The sequence below is a fragment of the Hylobates moloch genome, unplaced genomic scaffold, assembly GCF_009828535.3.
Source record: "Hylobates moloch isolate HMO894 unplaced genomic scaffold, HMol_V3 SCAFFOLD_2, whole genome shotgun sequence".
Classification (NCBI taxonomy): domain Eukaryota; kingdom Metazoa; phylum Chordata; class Mammalia; order Primates; family Hylobatidae; genus Hylobates; species Hylobates moloch.
The window spans coordinates 5,453,243-5,470,174 of NW_026652277.1; the positions used below are offsets into that span (position 1 = coordinate 5,453,243).

At 35.4% G+C, this 16,932-nt stretch overlaps 1 protein-coding gene across 8 annotated transcripts in view; it reads left to right on the top strand.

The window, feature by feature from the left end:
- Positions 1-3,767: 3,767 nt before the first annotated feature.
- The window catches only part of TASOR2 (transcription activation suppressor family member 2), a 56,445-nt gene continuing 43,280 nt past the window's right edge, over positions 3,768-16,932 (top strand). For 4 of the 8 annotated variants that reach the window (XM_058431202.1, XM_032149080.2, XM_032148932.2 and 1 more), the window contains exons 1-7: positions 7,617-7,707; positions 7,993-8,088; positions 9,326-9,398; positions 15,642-15,779; positions 15,926-16,050; positions 16,138-16,157; positions 16,256-16,355. In XM_058431202.1, coding sequence (XP_058287185.1) covers positions 7,703-7,707; positions 7,993-8,088; positions 9,326-9,398; positions 15,642-15,779; positions 15,926-16,050; positions 16,138-16,157; positions 16,256-16,355 — 557 coding nt within the window. In that variant the 5' untranslated portion in view covers positions 7,617-7,702. Of the gene's footprint in view, positions 3,898-7,561; positions 7,708-7,992; positions 8,089-9,325; positions 9,399-12,868; positions 12,961-15,641; positions 15,780-15,925; positions 16,051-16,137; positions 16,158-16,255; positions 16,356-16,932 lie in introns of those variants that run through there. The other 4 variants (XM_058431210.1, XM_058431219.1, XM_032149213.2 and 1 more) reach the window with 4 other exon arrangements.

Sequence of the window (16,932 nt, forward strand, 5' to 3'; positions counted from 1 at the left end):
GATAACTAATAATGTTGACCCATTTCCCGTGTTTCTTTTTATTATATGCTTTATTTTGTTAAATGTGTCTGTGAGTTTTTTATATATTCTAGGTACAGGTGCTTTGCAAATATTTCCCATTTCTTAATAATGATACCTTGGAAGATCAGATGGTTTTAATTTTTAGGAAGTCTGATATATACATTTTTCTCGGTCACTAATTTTGTGCCCTATGAAAACTTTATGTACCCCATAGTCAAGTAAATTTTTTTTCTATGATTTTTTAAATTTTATAATTTTAGCCAAATAGTTATAGTTTTTATGTTAGGTCTGTGATTCATTTTGAGTTAAATTTTGTGGTTTAAGGTAGAGGTTTGAGGTTCATGGTTTTTTCCCCCATTTTAGTTGTTCTGTAGCAGCATTTATTGTGAAGATACTCTTTCTCAATGGAATTATACTGGCAATACTGAAAATCTGTTATCTGGACTCTATTCTGTTACATTGATCTATATGCATTTTCTTTATATCATTACCACCTTGTCTGGACTACTTTAGCTTTGTAGTAATTCTTAAAATCAGGTAGTGAGTCCTTCAGCTTTGTTCTTCTTTTTCAAAATTGTTTTGGCTTATATCTTTCTTATATAAATTTTAGAATCAGATCATCAGTTTCTGCAAACTGAGATTGTGTTGAATCTGTAGATCAATTTTGTGTCTTAACATCCCCCAGCAAAGTTAGAAAGCCAGGCAGTAATATCAGAGGGCACAAGCCCAGATTGAAGCTGGAAGACATAGTGCTCCAGAAAGGATCCTTCCAAAAAAAAAAAAAAAAAAGAAGCAGCTCAAAACAAACAAAATCTTTGATCTATCTTTATCCAGAGGTTATTGTTAGTTCTCTAGAATTTCAAGCTGAAATAATTATTGGTAACTGAAATTTAAGCAGAGGCTATTTTAAATTCCAAAAAGCAAAACACAGTGTAAGAAAGGAACTTGACTACACAGTATGGCTCAGCAATGATTAATACATACGGTTAAGTAGTGAAACCTAGGCCTAGCACGGTGGCTTATCCCGTAATTCCAGCACTTTGGGAGGCCGAGGTATGCAGATACTTGAGGCCAGGAGTTCGAGACCAACCTGGCCAACATGGTGAAATCCCATCTCTACTAAAAATACAAAAATTAGCCGGGCATGGTCCTGGGCACTTGTAATCCCAGCTACACGGGAGGCCGAGGCAAGAGAGTTGCTTGAACCCGGGAGGTGGAGGTTGCAGTGAACCAGAATCAAGCCACTTACACTCCAGCCTGGGCCACAGAGCAAGGCTCCGTCTCAAAAACAAACAAACAAACAAACAAAAACACCCAACGAATGTTAGCCGTTATCATTAATAACAATAGCTTCCTTGCTAACAAATACTAGGATAACGTCTCTGTCCATGGCAACAAAGAAAAAAGAAATTTGCTAAGTTATTTGATGCCAGTGCACCATGCCTCATGCACAGCAAGCCTTCAGTAAAGCTCCTTGTAGAGTCACAACTGAAAGGAGCTTTAGAAAGGCAGTTATAACTAAAGGAGGCCTTAGAGAGTATAAATTTAATAAAATCCATCACTTAGTGTGTCTTCAGCTTCCAATAAAAGTTTAAACAATAAGGAACATTTATTATTTCATGTATAAAGCCCAAAGATGAGGCAGCCCCCAGGTTAGTTTATTTCATCAGTTCAAGGATCTAGTTTCTTTCTGTTCTGTTCCGTTCTTTGTTGGCTGATCAATCCCATCTTGGTTGCAAGGAGATCCAGGCAACACATCTTCAGACAAGATCCTAGGCTAGAAGATGGAGTCCTTTTCTAAGAGAAGTTTCCCGGAACTCTCTCTGTAGACTTCCATTTTATATATCTCACTGGCCAGAACTGAGTCACGTGTTTACTCCTAAAACAAACACTATTCAAAGGGAGTGGAATTACCATAATGATCTTAGAGTAATTAAGATTCTCATTCTCTTTCTCTCTCTCTCTCCCCCCAACCCCCCACACACACACATACTCACTCTCCCTCACTCGTTTTCTTACACACACATACACACACACACAAACACGCCCAAACTTCTTCTGAACCATGGGATAACCTGATACCTGAACAAAATTGTGGTTTTGTGGAAGGGAAGTAAAAGGGACATGATTGTTGGGAAGTCAGTCCACTGTGTCTTTAACCACTGTCTCAAAACACGTTAGTGGTAGAACCTGCACCAGAATCCTGGTCTCCCTATTCCTAGTTTTCCCCTACATAAACAACCTCCTTCATGAATTATTATCAACATAGCTACTTTTCCTAAAAAATCTTGAATGTATCCACACAATTCTACCTTCAGTTCTTTTTGGGGGGAAAATGTGCTGTAAAACTATACATGCTATTTTTGTGAAGCATATTAAAATCCTTATTCCACAGACTCATGATAAAAACTGAAAACTTGACCACCTTTTTAATCTTTTTCTTTGTTCTTATTCTTCTCTCCCTTCTTCCCTTAATCAGTCATGTTAAACTATTTGCAGTTCCTTTAATGTATCATGTTTATACCTCTGTTCATTTGCTCATACTATTTCTACTATCTAGAAAATGTATACTAGTTTTCCTTTTTTGGCTTCCTCGTTGGAATATCTTCTCAGATTTCAAGTATCTATGCCTCCATGAAATCTTTCTTGACATAGCTCCATCTCCATAAAATTGGTTATATCATTGTACATCCACTATATCATGTTTTAGATACTCCTACACATTTATAGTACTAATTTCTTTGCAGATTTTTCTTCCTTGTCTATTCTGAGCTAACTTGCTTGCTTTCTCTTTCTTTCTTTTCTTTCTTTTTCTTTTCTTTCCTTCCTTCCTTCTTTCTCTCCTTTCTCTCTCTCTTTCTCTATCTCTTCCTTCCTCCCTCCCTTCCTTCCTTTCCTTCCTTTCTTTCCTTTCCTCTCTTTGTCTCTTTCTGACATGGTCTGGCTCTGTCACCCAGGCTGGAGTGCAGGGGTGCAATCTCAGCTCACTGCAACTTCTTCCCCCCAGACTCAAGCCATCGTCCCACCTCAGCCTCCAAAGTAGCTGAGACTACAGGTGCACTCCACCATGCCTGGCTAATTTTTGTATTTTTTATAGAGGTGAGGTCTCACTTTGTTGCCCTGGCTGGTCTCAAGCTCCTGAGTTCAAACAATCTGCCTGCCTTGGCTTCCCAGCATGCTGGGATTACAGGCATGAGCCACCTCACCCATCCTAATCTGAACTCTTTTAATGTAGAGCCTGTTCCTCTGTAATAGAGACTGTTTGTCATTTGTCTTGATAAATCCAAGATATAGCATGATATTGGATGCATAATAGTCACCACTAATAGTTTTGTTTAATGAATATATATACTACTAATTTAGGGGAGGAGAGAGATTTTTGTAAATTGGGTTCTGCTTGATTCTGTTATTTTCAACTAGTGGAATAAAGATGTGGTTCTGTGATCTCTTCATTTTGAAAGTTTTTTTTCAGTAAGGCAAAAGTGATTAAGCATAATGTATTTCTGTGCACAAAATTTTCTTTAGAAGTTAAAGACTTTTGGAGGAAAAACATTTCAGATTATGTGTTATAGCTTATAGAACAAATTTAGTCCTTAGCTGAGAATACTTGTCAAAGGAGGTAAATAAATACTATGTAATTATTCCTAATGCAAATTAGATACTCGGCGAACATTTGTTTCTATATTAAATATGCTATAAATAGAATTGTTCACTTTATGATTTTTTTCTTTCTTCATTTTAGCATTTATGACATTAACAAAGAACAGGACTATGTCAAGAATTCTGAGGGTATACTTGGTGAAAATGAATTAAGACCACCCTCCCAGCTACATTCTCTCTTAGAGAAGATCGAGACAGGGTCCCTATCAGAAAAGAGTGAGTATTAAACTAAGTGCTATAAGTCATAACTAATGAATCCAGAATAGAATGATTAAAATGTTTTTAGTTTTAATTTAGATCATGTAAAACAAAAGGACTTTAAAAAATTATGATTTCCAGTACCTATATTTTTTAAAATAATCATTAGTCCAAAAGTAATAGGTGATTAACTTTTCAAATTGCAACATAAAACATGTATGTTCCTCTATTTGTATCTTTTAAATGGTTACATTTTTATTTGGTTTTTGAATTGAAGTATTTTAAATGGTAGAAAAACCCATATGTATAAGGTAAAAAATGTTAAGTTCCCCTTGTATCCACTTTCCAATTTCAACAGCCATTGGTTTAGCCATTATTAACAGTTTGGCTTCCCACCTTTCTAGATGTTTTTCTGTCCACTTTCAAACAAATTATTTATGTATTTTTCAACCAAGTGACATCATATAATGTAGCATATAGTAGATATCTTTATGTGCCACTATGTACAGATTTACTTTGTTTTTGTTTAATAGTTGCAAGTTGTCCCCTGTTGATGGCAATTAAGGTAATTGCCAGTATTTTTATTTAGGTCATACCAAATTGTGCTCTAAGAAGTTACATATATCTAAACCCAGATAGCCTTTAATATCTTCAAAGTAAAGGTAATACATTTTAGGATTAAGTAAAAACTGTTCCTTCAACAACTATCAAATGGCTGACTTCAACTAAATGAAGGATATAGACATCTTTAGTATTAATGAAGGGTTACAACCCTTCTATAGGAAAATGTAGTCAGGAAAGTCATGGGGAGATGTACATGGGCTAGTTTTGTTAGAATTTCTGTGACACCTAAGATGTTGACATTAGTTTATCTCCTCATCTACTTTCAGACCAATGTTTCTAGAATGGAAGACAGTTATCTGTGATACAGCATCAGAAGTTGGTTTATAATTTTCTCATCTCTATTAGGAGTTAAAAAGAGAGACAAGTGTCTAAAACCAGTCTCACTCAGTATCTCTAAGGGATTTTGAGAAGGGGAGGAGGTTATTGCAGTTACTTTGACTAGAATCCAACCTGTATCAAGCTTGATGTAACATTTAAGACTAAACTCAAAAATGGAGGAGTGTGCCAAAAGCCAGGTACTACAGGAAAACTCAATTTTCAGAGCTATTGTGATTGAACTTAACCTTTCTCACATGCTCTTTATTCTTCACTTAAGCCCTAAGGGATATACTTCATGCTTTATAGGCAAGCACTTTTCAAGCTACCTTCTTAGATTTTTAGGTTTCTTTGTGGTATAGCCCCCTCTTCATTTTAATAGTCTGGTAATCTTGAATGTTTAAATAAAGCTTGAGCATTGCTCAGCAATTATGAGACCATTCATTCATAAAGTGTTTGTATTGTTTGGTGCACTGATTGGACTCTCAAATGAAAGTATATGTTGTAAAGAAGGGAGAGCGTCAAATAAATTTCTAGATGAAATTTTCGTCTATCTCCTCATTTACTGAGCAGGAAACTTGTGCTTTCTTGAGAGTGTAATTGATGTCATTATGAACCCATGAAAGATTTAAGATTAGCTATGATTTTCCAACAACTTTGCTTTTAACATACCTCTGCTAACCATAAAATCACTGCTTTTATGCATATACTGCTATTTGGAGAATACTGGCCTAAAGTGGAAGCATTTTTAAGCATAAATAAATAGTTCTGGAAATAAAAATATATAAGCAAAAAATAATTTGGTACTTGTTCCTCCTCCTTCGTTTTAAATCATTGGTTTTATTTATAGCTATATAGGGAACAGTATTCCCCACACTGGTGTTAATGAAGTGTCCCCTGACCATATATTTGGGAAACACTGTATTAGTGTTTTAATTGTACCATCTCTCCAGTTTTCAGTTTGTTATTGTACATTATGATGCTCAAAAATGAGGACATATGTAACTTCAATCTGTGCCTACCTGTTAATGGCTTACAGAATTTAGAGAAGTTGATAATCATAGTCTTCATTTCCAGAGTTACTTTTTAAAACATTTCTTTCAGTGTAAACAATATGTTTCTCAAATATTGGTCTATAGATAATTCAATTTTGAAGATTTCTTGTTTTTTTATAAACATCAAATATAAAGTTTCCAAAATTATTGTTTCTAAAGAAATCTTGATTTGTGTTTAGGCTAGCAGTACAGATTATTTGTAAAATGAATTTGAAAATGCTCAGGTTTGCCAGTTTGTTTTGAGTAATGCAGCTAATAAAGCTTTAATTTCAACTATTATAACTGGTGTTTTGCTATTTGCATCTATTCAGAATATCCCTATTTTTTACAGCACTGGTATATTGAAGGAGAAAGTGAAACTGAGCAAAAGTAAAAGTAAAACTTTGAATATATAAATCATGTATATCAACTTCAGAATATTCATAAACATTTCATTCTTTTCTATTTACAGTCTTTCATTTTGATACTTGGAAGTTTATTAAAAGATTTTTTAAATGCCTTGATAATTAAAGTATTAGGACAATTTATTCCAAATTTAGCTTACTAAAATGTTTGCTTTCATTTCTGAGATAGTCTAGTTTTTGTATATTGGTTACTTATAAGTTAATTTTAATTGAGATTCTTTTTTCTCTTTAATTTTTGAACTTTAATACATTTGGCAGTTTTGGTAAAAGTAGGAAGCCACATTACCATACTTCATAACATTTATACTCTATGACCAGTACTTCCAGTGCTATATAAATCATTCTCTTCTCCTTATTATTTATAAATACTAGATTTGTAAAAACCCCCAACCTTAATAAAGAGAATAGAAAGAGTACAAGTAGGAGAGTGAACAGTTAAAATGGTTAGATGCAAGAGTGTCCATAGGTCATTAGGCTCAGTTCTTGCTAACAGAGACTTGTAAAATCAAAAGGCACAAAGAGTCAGTCAATATAATTACTGGATCCAGTCAGTAATTCTCAGTTAGGAAACATGCCTCTCATGGGAAGGGCGTATCACAGTCTCTCAAAGCTATCTCACGTGGGTATGGTTTGAAAAAAGCACCTTCAAAAAATTGTAAGTACAGCTCTGTTATATAAAATGAAAGAAAGTGATTTTATAATACAACTCACAGGAAGTAAAACTCAATAGATTCTTCTTGACTGGTGAGGAAATCCCAGAGATACAATGATTTCTATTATGTCTGGTGAGTGGGCAATAATAGGTCCCTTAAAAGGAACCTAACTGACTTAGGGATTTAATGAAAATATGTAAAGGGTAAGTTTATCAAGTGTGGTGTATATATTAAAAAAAAAAAAAGAATAGAAACAAAGGATGAAAAAAACTAAAGAATGAGAAATTGCTCTAAAAGACTAAGCAGCTCCTGACCACCACTTTGACACTAACAGTTGTATCTGCTTTTGGCCAGCTACAGTTATAGTACACAGCTTTCAACCAAAAGGCATACCGGATCTGGCAGGACATATTTTAGCTCCTGTATTAGAAGTAATTCAGCTTCAGTTGTAATTTATTTAGGTTATTTTCTTTACATCAGAGGTCTTTTAAATTTTGTTAAGACAGTACAAATATTTCTTAGTTATGTAGGAAAGGAATAGGTGATATTTTGAGTGATATTCAATGGGTCTCCCTTAACCCCATCCTTTGGTATCTTAAATAGCTGTGTTATTTTTGTTTGTGTTTTACAGTTTTTGAGACAGTGTCCTTGAGTTCAGACTCTCTCTTCCAGAGGGCAGTTTCACTCCTCCATACTTCTTACTTGGACTCTTCATCTGAGCATGGTTTTCAGTACAGTCAAGTGACTTTGGTGAAAAATGACATTTTCTTAAATGAGGTGAGGTGGTTGGTACACACTGTGATGGTTTTGTTTTAGTTTTAAAAGAGGTAAACCCATCATTTTTGGTATATAAGCCTAGCACTTTTTAGCTATAATTTTTCAGATGCAGCAGATCCTTGGAAATAGTCACTTGGAAGATAATTATTCTAGGGAATGGAAAAATAATGAATTTATGTTTAGTCTTATGGCAGGAAGAATTTAAATGATACTTTTTAAAAATTAATTTGCAAGACAAAATAGTATGTTTATAGCGTTTGGTTATTCTTTTCTCTCTTTATACAGTACAAAATTTTTTACCAACAAAAAAAAGCAAGTAACTATACTCAGGAAGAACTTCAAGACACTTACGGGTTTCTTCTGTTTGATACTGAAAAGCAGGTAAGGGAATTAGGTTGTAGAAAATTAATGGTATCGTTAGTCTTAAATATTGTGGTGCTTCAGTTCTGTAAGAGTTGTAAGATTACCAATTCATCAGTGTTTTTTGTTACTTAGTTTGGTGGCATGTAAATGACAGCAGCAAAAGCCAGTCATGAAGGAGATTTGATTTGATTTCTACAGTTTTTCATGGTTTCTCTTTAGTTTTATCTTAAGTACATTTATAAGCTTAGGGTGCAATTTGGATTAAAACAGTTTTCTTTAGTGTCAGTAATGCCCTTTAATAGAGTGAATGGATATTTTTCCATTCTGGATTATCGTTTAATAGATACTTTGTTTCCTGCGGAGATTTTTCTGGTTTAAATTACACGATTTGGGAGATAAATCATGTAACTTAATAAACTTTGGCATCCTGGTTAACTGAAATTGCTTCATTCAATATTTGAAGACTGAAATCTGTATTGTTGCCTGTACCTAAATTATGGGAGAAGGAAAGGACCGTGTGCAGGGTAGGTCTCCAAAGATATGTATGGCTTCCGAGATACATTTTAAACAATACCAGAGATCTAAAATAATTCAAAGTTAGTCCTTCGATCAGGTTAATGGTTTATAAAGAAGGGGGGCAGATTTGTTTAGCGGATAATTAGCACTAACATATAATAAGGACTATATAGTAATACCAGAAGAGTTTATCCCTTTTAACTTAATCATCTGAATTCAAATAAGATGCTCTGGGTTCTTACTAAAAATGACATTTGGCAACAAGACATTTTGAAATTTCATGGTTCTAAAGCTGTAGTTGGAAAATAAATCTTCTAGTGGACTTATCTGTGACCCTGCTTACTTTGGTTTTCCTGACTTTTTGTTGATTGAAATGAAATTTCAATGAAAAATTCTATGAAAATTCTGTGAAAATTTTGGGCCGTTAATCAAAGTACAGATTGCTTTCATAAGTTTTCTTTGTGCCCTGAATACCTACAGTGAGCAGACTATTTATTTTAAAGCTTATGGATTAGGCCTGATGCAGTTGTGCCTCATGCCTGTAATCTCAGCGTTTTGGGAGGCTGAGGTGGGAGGACTGCTTGAGCCCAGGAATTTGAGATCAGCCTGGGCAACATAGTGAGACCCTGTCTCTACTGTATAATAAAAAATAAAATTAAAAAAAAAAAAAACCTTACAGATTATAGCATTATTTCATTGCTTCTTCAAAGACTGAAGCAAAGTAATCTTTTGTTTAAAGGCAAAATTGGTATGTCAGCGTGGACTCCGTGTTGGCAGCAGTGCTGTTACCACTCTGGGTGATCCAGCCAAAGGTAAGTCTGTAAAGCAAAAAGAGCCTTAAAAAAAATATCTTCTTTTACAAGATGAAGTGAGGTTTCATTAGTTTTATAAGATATGTATATTAAAAGCCAGTTTCATTAAATGTCAAACAGTTCATAATGTTTAGATTTCTAACTTTAAACATATGAATGAGATTTGAGTCTAAAACTTAACAGTATTTTTCAGTGTCAGGAGATTGGTATTGTCTTGAGAATCTCTTCTAAATTGTCACAATGGCAATAAGAATAGAGAATAGATAGAGCTGACCGAACTTGGCAGCTATGGAATGTGAGAGGTAAGAGAGGAAATAATCAAATACAAGCTTTTAAACTTACACTACAGTGATAATTATTAATAGAAAAGAGGTACATAAGAAGAGAAGCTGGTAGAGAAGCTGATGAGTTAAAAAGAAAAATGTTATCTAATTGTCAAGAACATGAATTAGCACTGACTTTTTTGAAGATTCAGTTTCTTCATGTGTAAAACAGATTAAACTACTTTATAGAGTTGTTGAGAGGATTCAGTGAGACTGGAAAGTGTTTAGCCCAGGAGTTTGCACCTAGTAAGTTCTCAGTCAATGGACAGTACTACTTTTATGAGTTGAATTTGAGAAATAGTGAGATTTTCATAAGTGTTTCTGAAAGATAGCCTATAGGTCATAAAAATAGCTGGGAAAGGGATCAGAACTGGATTTGGGGCTGGGGTTGTGGGAGTGGAGTGTGAATTGAAGCTAAGACATTGTTAGTGGGATGGCGTGGAAAGAGAACATGGCAAAAACAACTTTTGGGTCATTAGTGGGACCAGGGTGTGGGGAGGTACAGCGAGGATAGAACGAGGAATTGTCAAGAGCAGTCTGTTGCCTGGAGACTTAGGAAATAGAGTTTCACAGAAAGCAGAAAGATCTCACGAAGAGGGGTATTTAGCAGTGCCAGGTGCTATGCAGAATGTGGAGATTAGAACTGAGAAATATTATCGGGCTTCATGGCTAGATTCCTGCTGACCTTTTTTTAAAAAAAAAACTGCTTTATTGAGATATAATTCACAATTATAGAATTCACCCGTTGTTTAGTATAGTCCCATAGTTGGGTAACCATCATAACAGTCAATTTTAGACCATTTTTATCACCCAAAAAAGAAATCCCATGGCCATTAGCAGTGACTTCCCATTCTCTACCATCTCCGCTCTAGGCAACCACCAGTCTATTTTCTGCCTTTATAGATTTGCCTATTCTGGACGTTTCATATAAGTGGAATCATATACAGTCTTTTTTGAGTAACTTCTTTTAGCATGTTTTTAAGACATATTGTAGCATGAACCAGTAGTACTTCATTCCTTTTTATGATTGAACAATACAGTCCTGCAGCACTTAACAGTGGGGATACATTCCAAGAATTGCATTGGTAGGCAGTTTTGTTTTTTTTTTTTTTGGTTGGGGGTGGGGACGGAGTTTCGCTCTGTTGCCAGGCTGGAGTGCAATGGCGCAATTTCAGCTCACTGCAACCTTCGACTCCCTGGTTCAAGTGATTCTCCTGCCTCAGCCTCCCGAGTAGCTGAGATTACAGGCACACATCACCATGCCCAACTAATTTTTGTATTTTTAGTAGAGACGGGGTTTCACCATGTTGGCCAGGATGGTCTCGATCTCCTGGTCTCGTGATCTGCCCTCCTTGGCCTCCCAAAGTGCTGGGATTATAGGTGTGAGCTACCATGCCTGGCCGCAATTTTTTACTCATGTGAACATCACAGAGTGTACTTAGAGGCACCTAGAGGGCATAGCCTACTACACACCTAGGCTGTATGGTGTAGCCTATTGCCCCTAGGCTACAAACCTGTACAGCATGTTACTGTACCGAATACTTCAGGCGGTTATAGTGGTGTGTGTTTGTGTATCAAAACAGAAAAAGTACAGTAAAAATATGGTGTTACAAACTTATGGGATCACTGTCCAAACTTTATGCAGTCTGTTGTTGACTAAAATGTTATATGATACAATGCTGTATTGTGTTATGTGGCCATACCATATTTTCTTTATCCATTCATCAATTCATGGACGTACGGGTTATTTCTACTTTTGGGCTATTATGAATAATGGTCCTATGAACATGCATGTACAAGTTTTTGGGTGGACATAATTGTATATATCTTCGATATATAATGAGTGGAACCACTGGGTCATATGATAACTTTATAAAACAAAAAAATTGAAGTTTACATTCAACTCATCTTCTAAGGGACATTAAAAGTGATAAATTCATAACCTTAATAACACTGCATAGAACTTTTTTTCTTCTCTCCTATTTTTTCACCCCACCCTCATTTCATTATGAAAAATTCAAACATAGAAAAAGTAAAGAGCATACCATAATATACCTACCACCAAAGTTTAGCAGATAATATTATACATTATTGGCTGGGTGCGGTGGCTCATGCCTGTAATTCTAGCTCTTTTGGAGGCCACGGCAGGTGGATCCCTTCAGGCCAGGAGTTCCAGACCAGCCTGACCAACATGGCCAAACCCTGTCTCTGCTAAAAATAACAAAAATTAGCCAGGCATGGTGGCATGCACCTGTAACCCCAGCTAATCAGGTGGCTGAGACTCGAGAGTTGCTTGAACCTGGGAGGCAGAGGTTGCAGTGAGCCGAAATCACGCCACTGCACTCCAGCCTAGGCAACAGAGCGAGACTCTCTCTCTAAATATAAATGTATGTAAATATAAATATATATATATAAATACAAATATAAACATACACACATTGCATTATTTTCTTCATTTGTTTAATTTTTTTTCTGGAGAATCTGAAAGTAAATTACAAATAACCACTGCAGCTTACATCTCAAAAAAAAAAAAAAAAAGACATTTTCCTACATTTCTACAATCTTATGATTTCGTTGCTGATGTTTGAGAGGCTAGCTTCAGTAGAGTGGTGGAAGTAGAAACTGGATTGTTCCTGACAAATACACATTCTTCAAAAACACACTGGGGTTGATAATAAAATTAACACTACTGCTTATATGTCTTTTGTAGTTTTTGGCTTGACTAGAACTGGATAATTTTGTGTATAATAATACTTTCAATTAATAATAGTTTTTAAAGCTTATTGAACTTTTAAACCTTCATGAGCACCCTGTGGTGTTTGTGTCTGTGACCCAGGCCCACCCTCCCTACCTGAGTGACTTATTCTTACCTGGAACCCAAGCTTCTGACCACAGAATCATCGCTCTTTTCCACTGTATCAGTTTTCTCACCCATCGTCTCTTATGTTTCGAAAGAGGTGCCTCAGTTGAGGAATAGCCCCGAAGCCTGTCCTTTCCTCCTCGTTTTTCACTGTTGCTGCCTCATTGGAATCCTCCTCTCCTGTCTCAACTATCACAGTAGCTTTCTTTCTAACTGGTCTTCTTGCTTCTACTTTCTCCTGTCTGATGGGCAATCTGCTGCTTAATCTATATTTTATACTTTTACAGGTGTATACATTTCCAAATACTCCGACTGTCTTCATCCAAGACCATGGTATCATGGGAAATCTGGTTATGTTGTAATTTTTAATATAATTAAGGTAAAGCTTAAATGTGCTGTTACATGATTTCCTTTTAAAGTTTAAGGTTATCTACGTTTGATACTCTCTGTAGATCTTAGTTGAACATAGTCCTCACCAAAGTTAGCCATCCAAATTCAGGAAAAGCAAAGCTATTTTTCCTTTTCTTTAAAAAGAAAACTTTTATTCATTTACTAGATTGTAAACTTTTTTTTTTAACTTCAAAAATAATAAAAGGGTATGCAGGGAAAAATCTTCCTTTCACCTGTCAGAGCTACTTTTTAAACATGAACAGAAAACAAGTAGCTGCTTATAAGGTGATGTGATTACACTTATAAAAGATGAATTTAGAAAACATTCGTTGTCAAAAAATCTGTCTCACTGAAGCAAAAAAGGAAGCAATATCAAAAAATAAACTAATAATCATAGAAAACATTCGTTGTCTAATTTAAATGGTCAATAGAATCTTTATTTTCTTTCTCCATAAGACATCCAGCTTCACAGCTTCATGTGCCACCTAGAACTGATGATGCCACAAATCCTTAAATGTCCTAAATGGTACTGTTTAAGTGAATCATGCAATTAGAATTTTCATCCAAACAGAAGAGAAACTGATTTTAGATGTGATTGGGCTTCTTGAGGACATTTCTGTGGTCTCGTTTTATTGTTTTTGTTTTAGCTTTCTTACTACCTTAAATTCTTTGGTTATCAGCCTAGCACTAACTGACCTTTAATTTAAAAAAAAAAAAAAAAAAAAAAATGTGAATTCTTAATATTGTAAAGTTTGTTCCCAAAAAAGTGGAGGGAGAGGCCGGGCTCTGTGGCTCATGCCTGTAATCCCAGCACTTTGGGAGGCCGAGGCGGGTGGATCACCTGAGGTGTCAGGAGTTTGAGACCAGCCTGGCCAACATGGCGAAACCCCGTCTCCACTAAAAGTATTAAAAAATTAGCCTGATGTGGTGGTGGGTGCCTGTAATCCCAGCTACTTGGGAGGCTGAGGCAGGAGAATCACTTGAACCTGGAAGGCAGAGGTTGCAGCGAGCCAAGATCGCGCCACTGCACTCCAGCCTGGGTAACAAGAACAAAAAACTCTGTCTCAAAAAAAAAAAGTGGTGGGGGAGTAACATTGCTTTGAGGTACAATCACTAGTTTTCCTCCCTTAATCTTTCTTTTCTTGCTCTGCGATGAGTGCTGCAGAAAGTATGCCTACTAACGCAGATAATAAGCATTTCGTTTTTTACTTAGATTATGCCTCAGCCATGGTTTCTTGCCACTGGCTGGAGATTGCTGTTTTTGCCTCTGTGCTCTCAATCTTCATTTTATTTCACAAAATCGAGCTGCACCCAGAGCCGTAAAATGTTTGATGAGGAGATGGTAGAGGTGATTGGTTACCGATAAGTACTATTTACATTTTTTGGCTTAGTGGTGGTTTGGCCTTTGGTGGGTCTATAAATGAAGAGGCAGGACTTAAACAACAACAAAACATCTTCTTTTTTTAAAAGTAACTATATTATTCTTATAAAAATTAAAATTGCCTATAGTCCCATATCCCATTTTGATGTATTTGTTGGGGTATATATTGTATATTTTTATTTTTTTCCTATATATTGAGTTCTTAACCCATGAAAAGAGTTTGTATGTACTTATATACTAATTCTTTTTTAAGTTAATAACATCTTGTGAACATTATCTTATGTCATTATATTATTCAAAACAGCTTTTAAAATCATTGCATATTTCATCATAATAGTAAACTTGGCTTACTTGCTTTTTATTTTTTTGTTTGTTTGTTTTTTTGAGACAGTGTCTTGCTCTGTTGCCAGGCTGTAGTGTAGTGACACAATCTCAGCTCACTGCAACCTCCACCTCCCATGTTCAAGCAATTCTCCTACCTCAGCCTCCCAAGTGGCTGGGACTATAGGCGCGCACTACCACGCCCAGCTAATTTTTTTGTATTTTTAGTAGAGACAGGGTTTCACCATGTTAGCCAGGATGGTCTTGATCTCTTGACCTCATGATCTGCCCGCCTCAACCTCCCAAAGTGCTGGGTTACAGGTGTGAGCCACTCTGCCCAGCTGCTTGCTTTTTTCTTTTTTTTGGGGAGAGGGGGAGACATGTAACCCTTGATGGAGAGAACTCTGTAATGGAAAATACTGCTGACTGTTCAGCAACCAGGACCAGCTGCCTGCTAAGAACTTTGCTACATATTTGTTCCTTGTTAACTTGCTGGGCCCTGGCATAATAGAAGTATCTCAGTTTATAATTTACAGCTGATCATAGTTCAGATTGGAAACTCATCTTTTGAAATTTTAGATTTTGTCCTCTTTTACATTACAGTCACCAAAGAGCCATTCAGTGACCATAACATAAAAGATCGTGGGCTGTGGTTTTTCTTTTAAGGAAATGGCTCTCCTAAATTTAGGGCAATTCTTATATTTCTTTGATATTGTGATAAAAACTATGGATATTTGTCTCAGACGCCCAAATGTCCAAAATTTTTAAGTCCATTTTTAAGGGTTCATGGATAATTAAAACTATTTTGGGCCTTAAGATAATGGTTTTTCTAAGAAGTATAGTTCTTAATACAGTTACTGTTAGGGGACACATATCTCCATCCTTGTTAGACTACTTCTAAATGAATCCTAGAGTAAAGGTTATTGCTATTCGAAGGCATCTGATTAGTTTTAATATTTTCATTCTAGGGAAAAGTCAAGTTTGTGTCTGAGAATTATACAACTAACTATACTAAGCCATCTTCTGGCTATGATTGCCACGTGTCTGAAAATACTAACAAGGTTTCTAACAAGACGAGTCATTTTCGTGCCTTTGAACTGAGTCAGGTATAGTCACCTGTGAATCAGTAACACCCAAGATACATTTCTGAGTCTAATGTGTTAAATTTCAGGGCTGGGTGGGGTTGAGAAAAACTTGGTACATATGCAATTCCATAGTGCTACTCTGATAATACTTATTTTTCTTCTTTCAGTATTACTTTTACGAACTTTCAGGCAACACCGTTATTGAGCGACCCAGACAGATCTGTCCTTATGTAATTGTAGCTTTTCAATACAGGGAACCTAAAACTATGGCACCACCAGCTCATAAAAGCATGTAAGTAATTATGTGCATGCTTTGTTTTACTGAATTTGTTTTTTTTACTCTTGTAAAAATGTTCTTTTTTCTTTCTTTTTCTGCTAGACTTGAATGCAGTGAAAATGGTAAGAAATAATTCATTGATTCTTTTAGGTTTTTTTTTTTTCTTGAGTAAATGTTTCATCATAAATAATCAGTTTCTTTTTTACCTTCATTTCTTCAGTTCTCATGTCTCCATGGAAAGGGAAATTAATTGTTCAAGACCGTATGCTATGTGATATAGCTCTTTGGTCCACTTATGGTGCAATGATTCCAACACAGCTGTAAGTATTAAATGTTATGTCCTTTACTAATGCTTATATTACAAGTTTTGGGGTTTTTTTCCTCACCTCATTTCAAGGGTGGCATTGGTGTAAAATACAGCAACTGTTCTTGATTTTAGATGAGGATATATTTGGGTAGATGTATAGCACACAGGGTATGACACAGGAAACCTAAATTCTAATTTATTAATGAGAAAATGACCTCTTGGGATAAATTAAACTATTAGATACTAGAAATTTGACCTTCCCCAAGAAATAATCAGATTTGCCTGATAGCAAATATAGCAGATTATAGCCACTTAATCATATTATTTTTATTAACATTTGCAGTATCTGATTTTCAAATTTTAACATGATTTTCTTAGAAAAATATTAGAATAGCTGTTACATGTATTTACATTAAAAGCAATTATCATGATTAATATTTTCTCCTGAGGAACTGTGAAGAACATCTTAGGAAATCTTTTTTGCTCATCTTGTTCTTAGTTTGTACCCAAAACCATTAAGAAATAGTCATAGTTTAATTGAAATATAAGGTGAAAACTGATGTGTTGTAAGGATTCATTTTTTTTTTCCT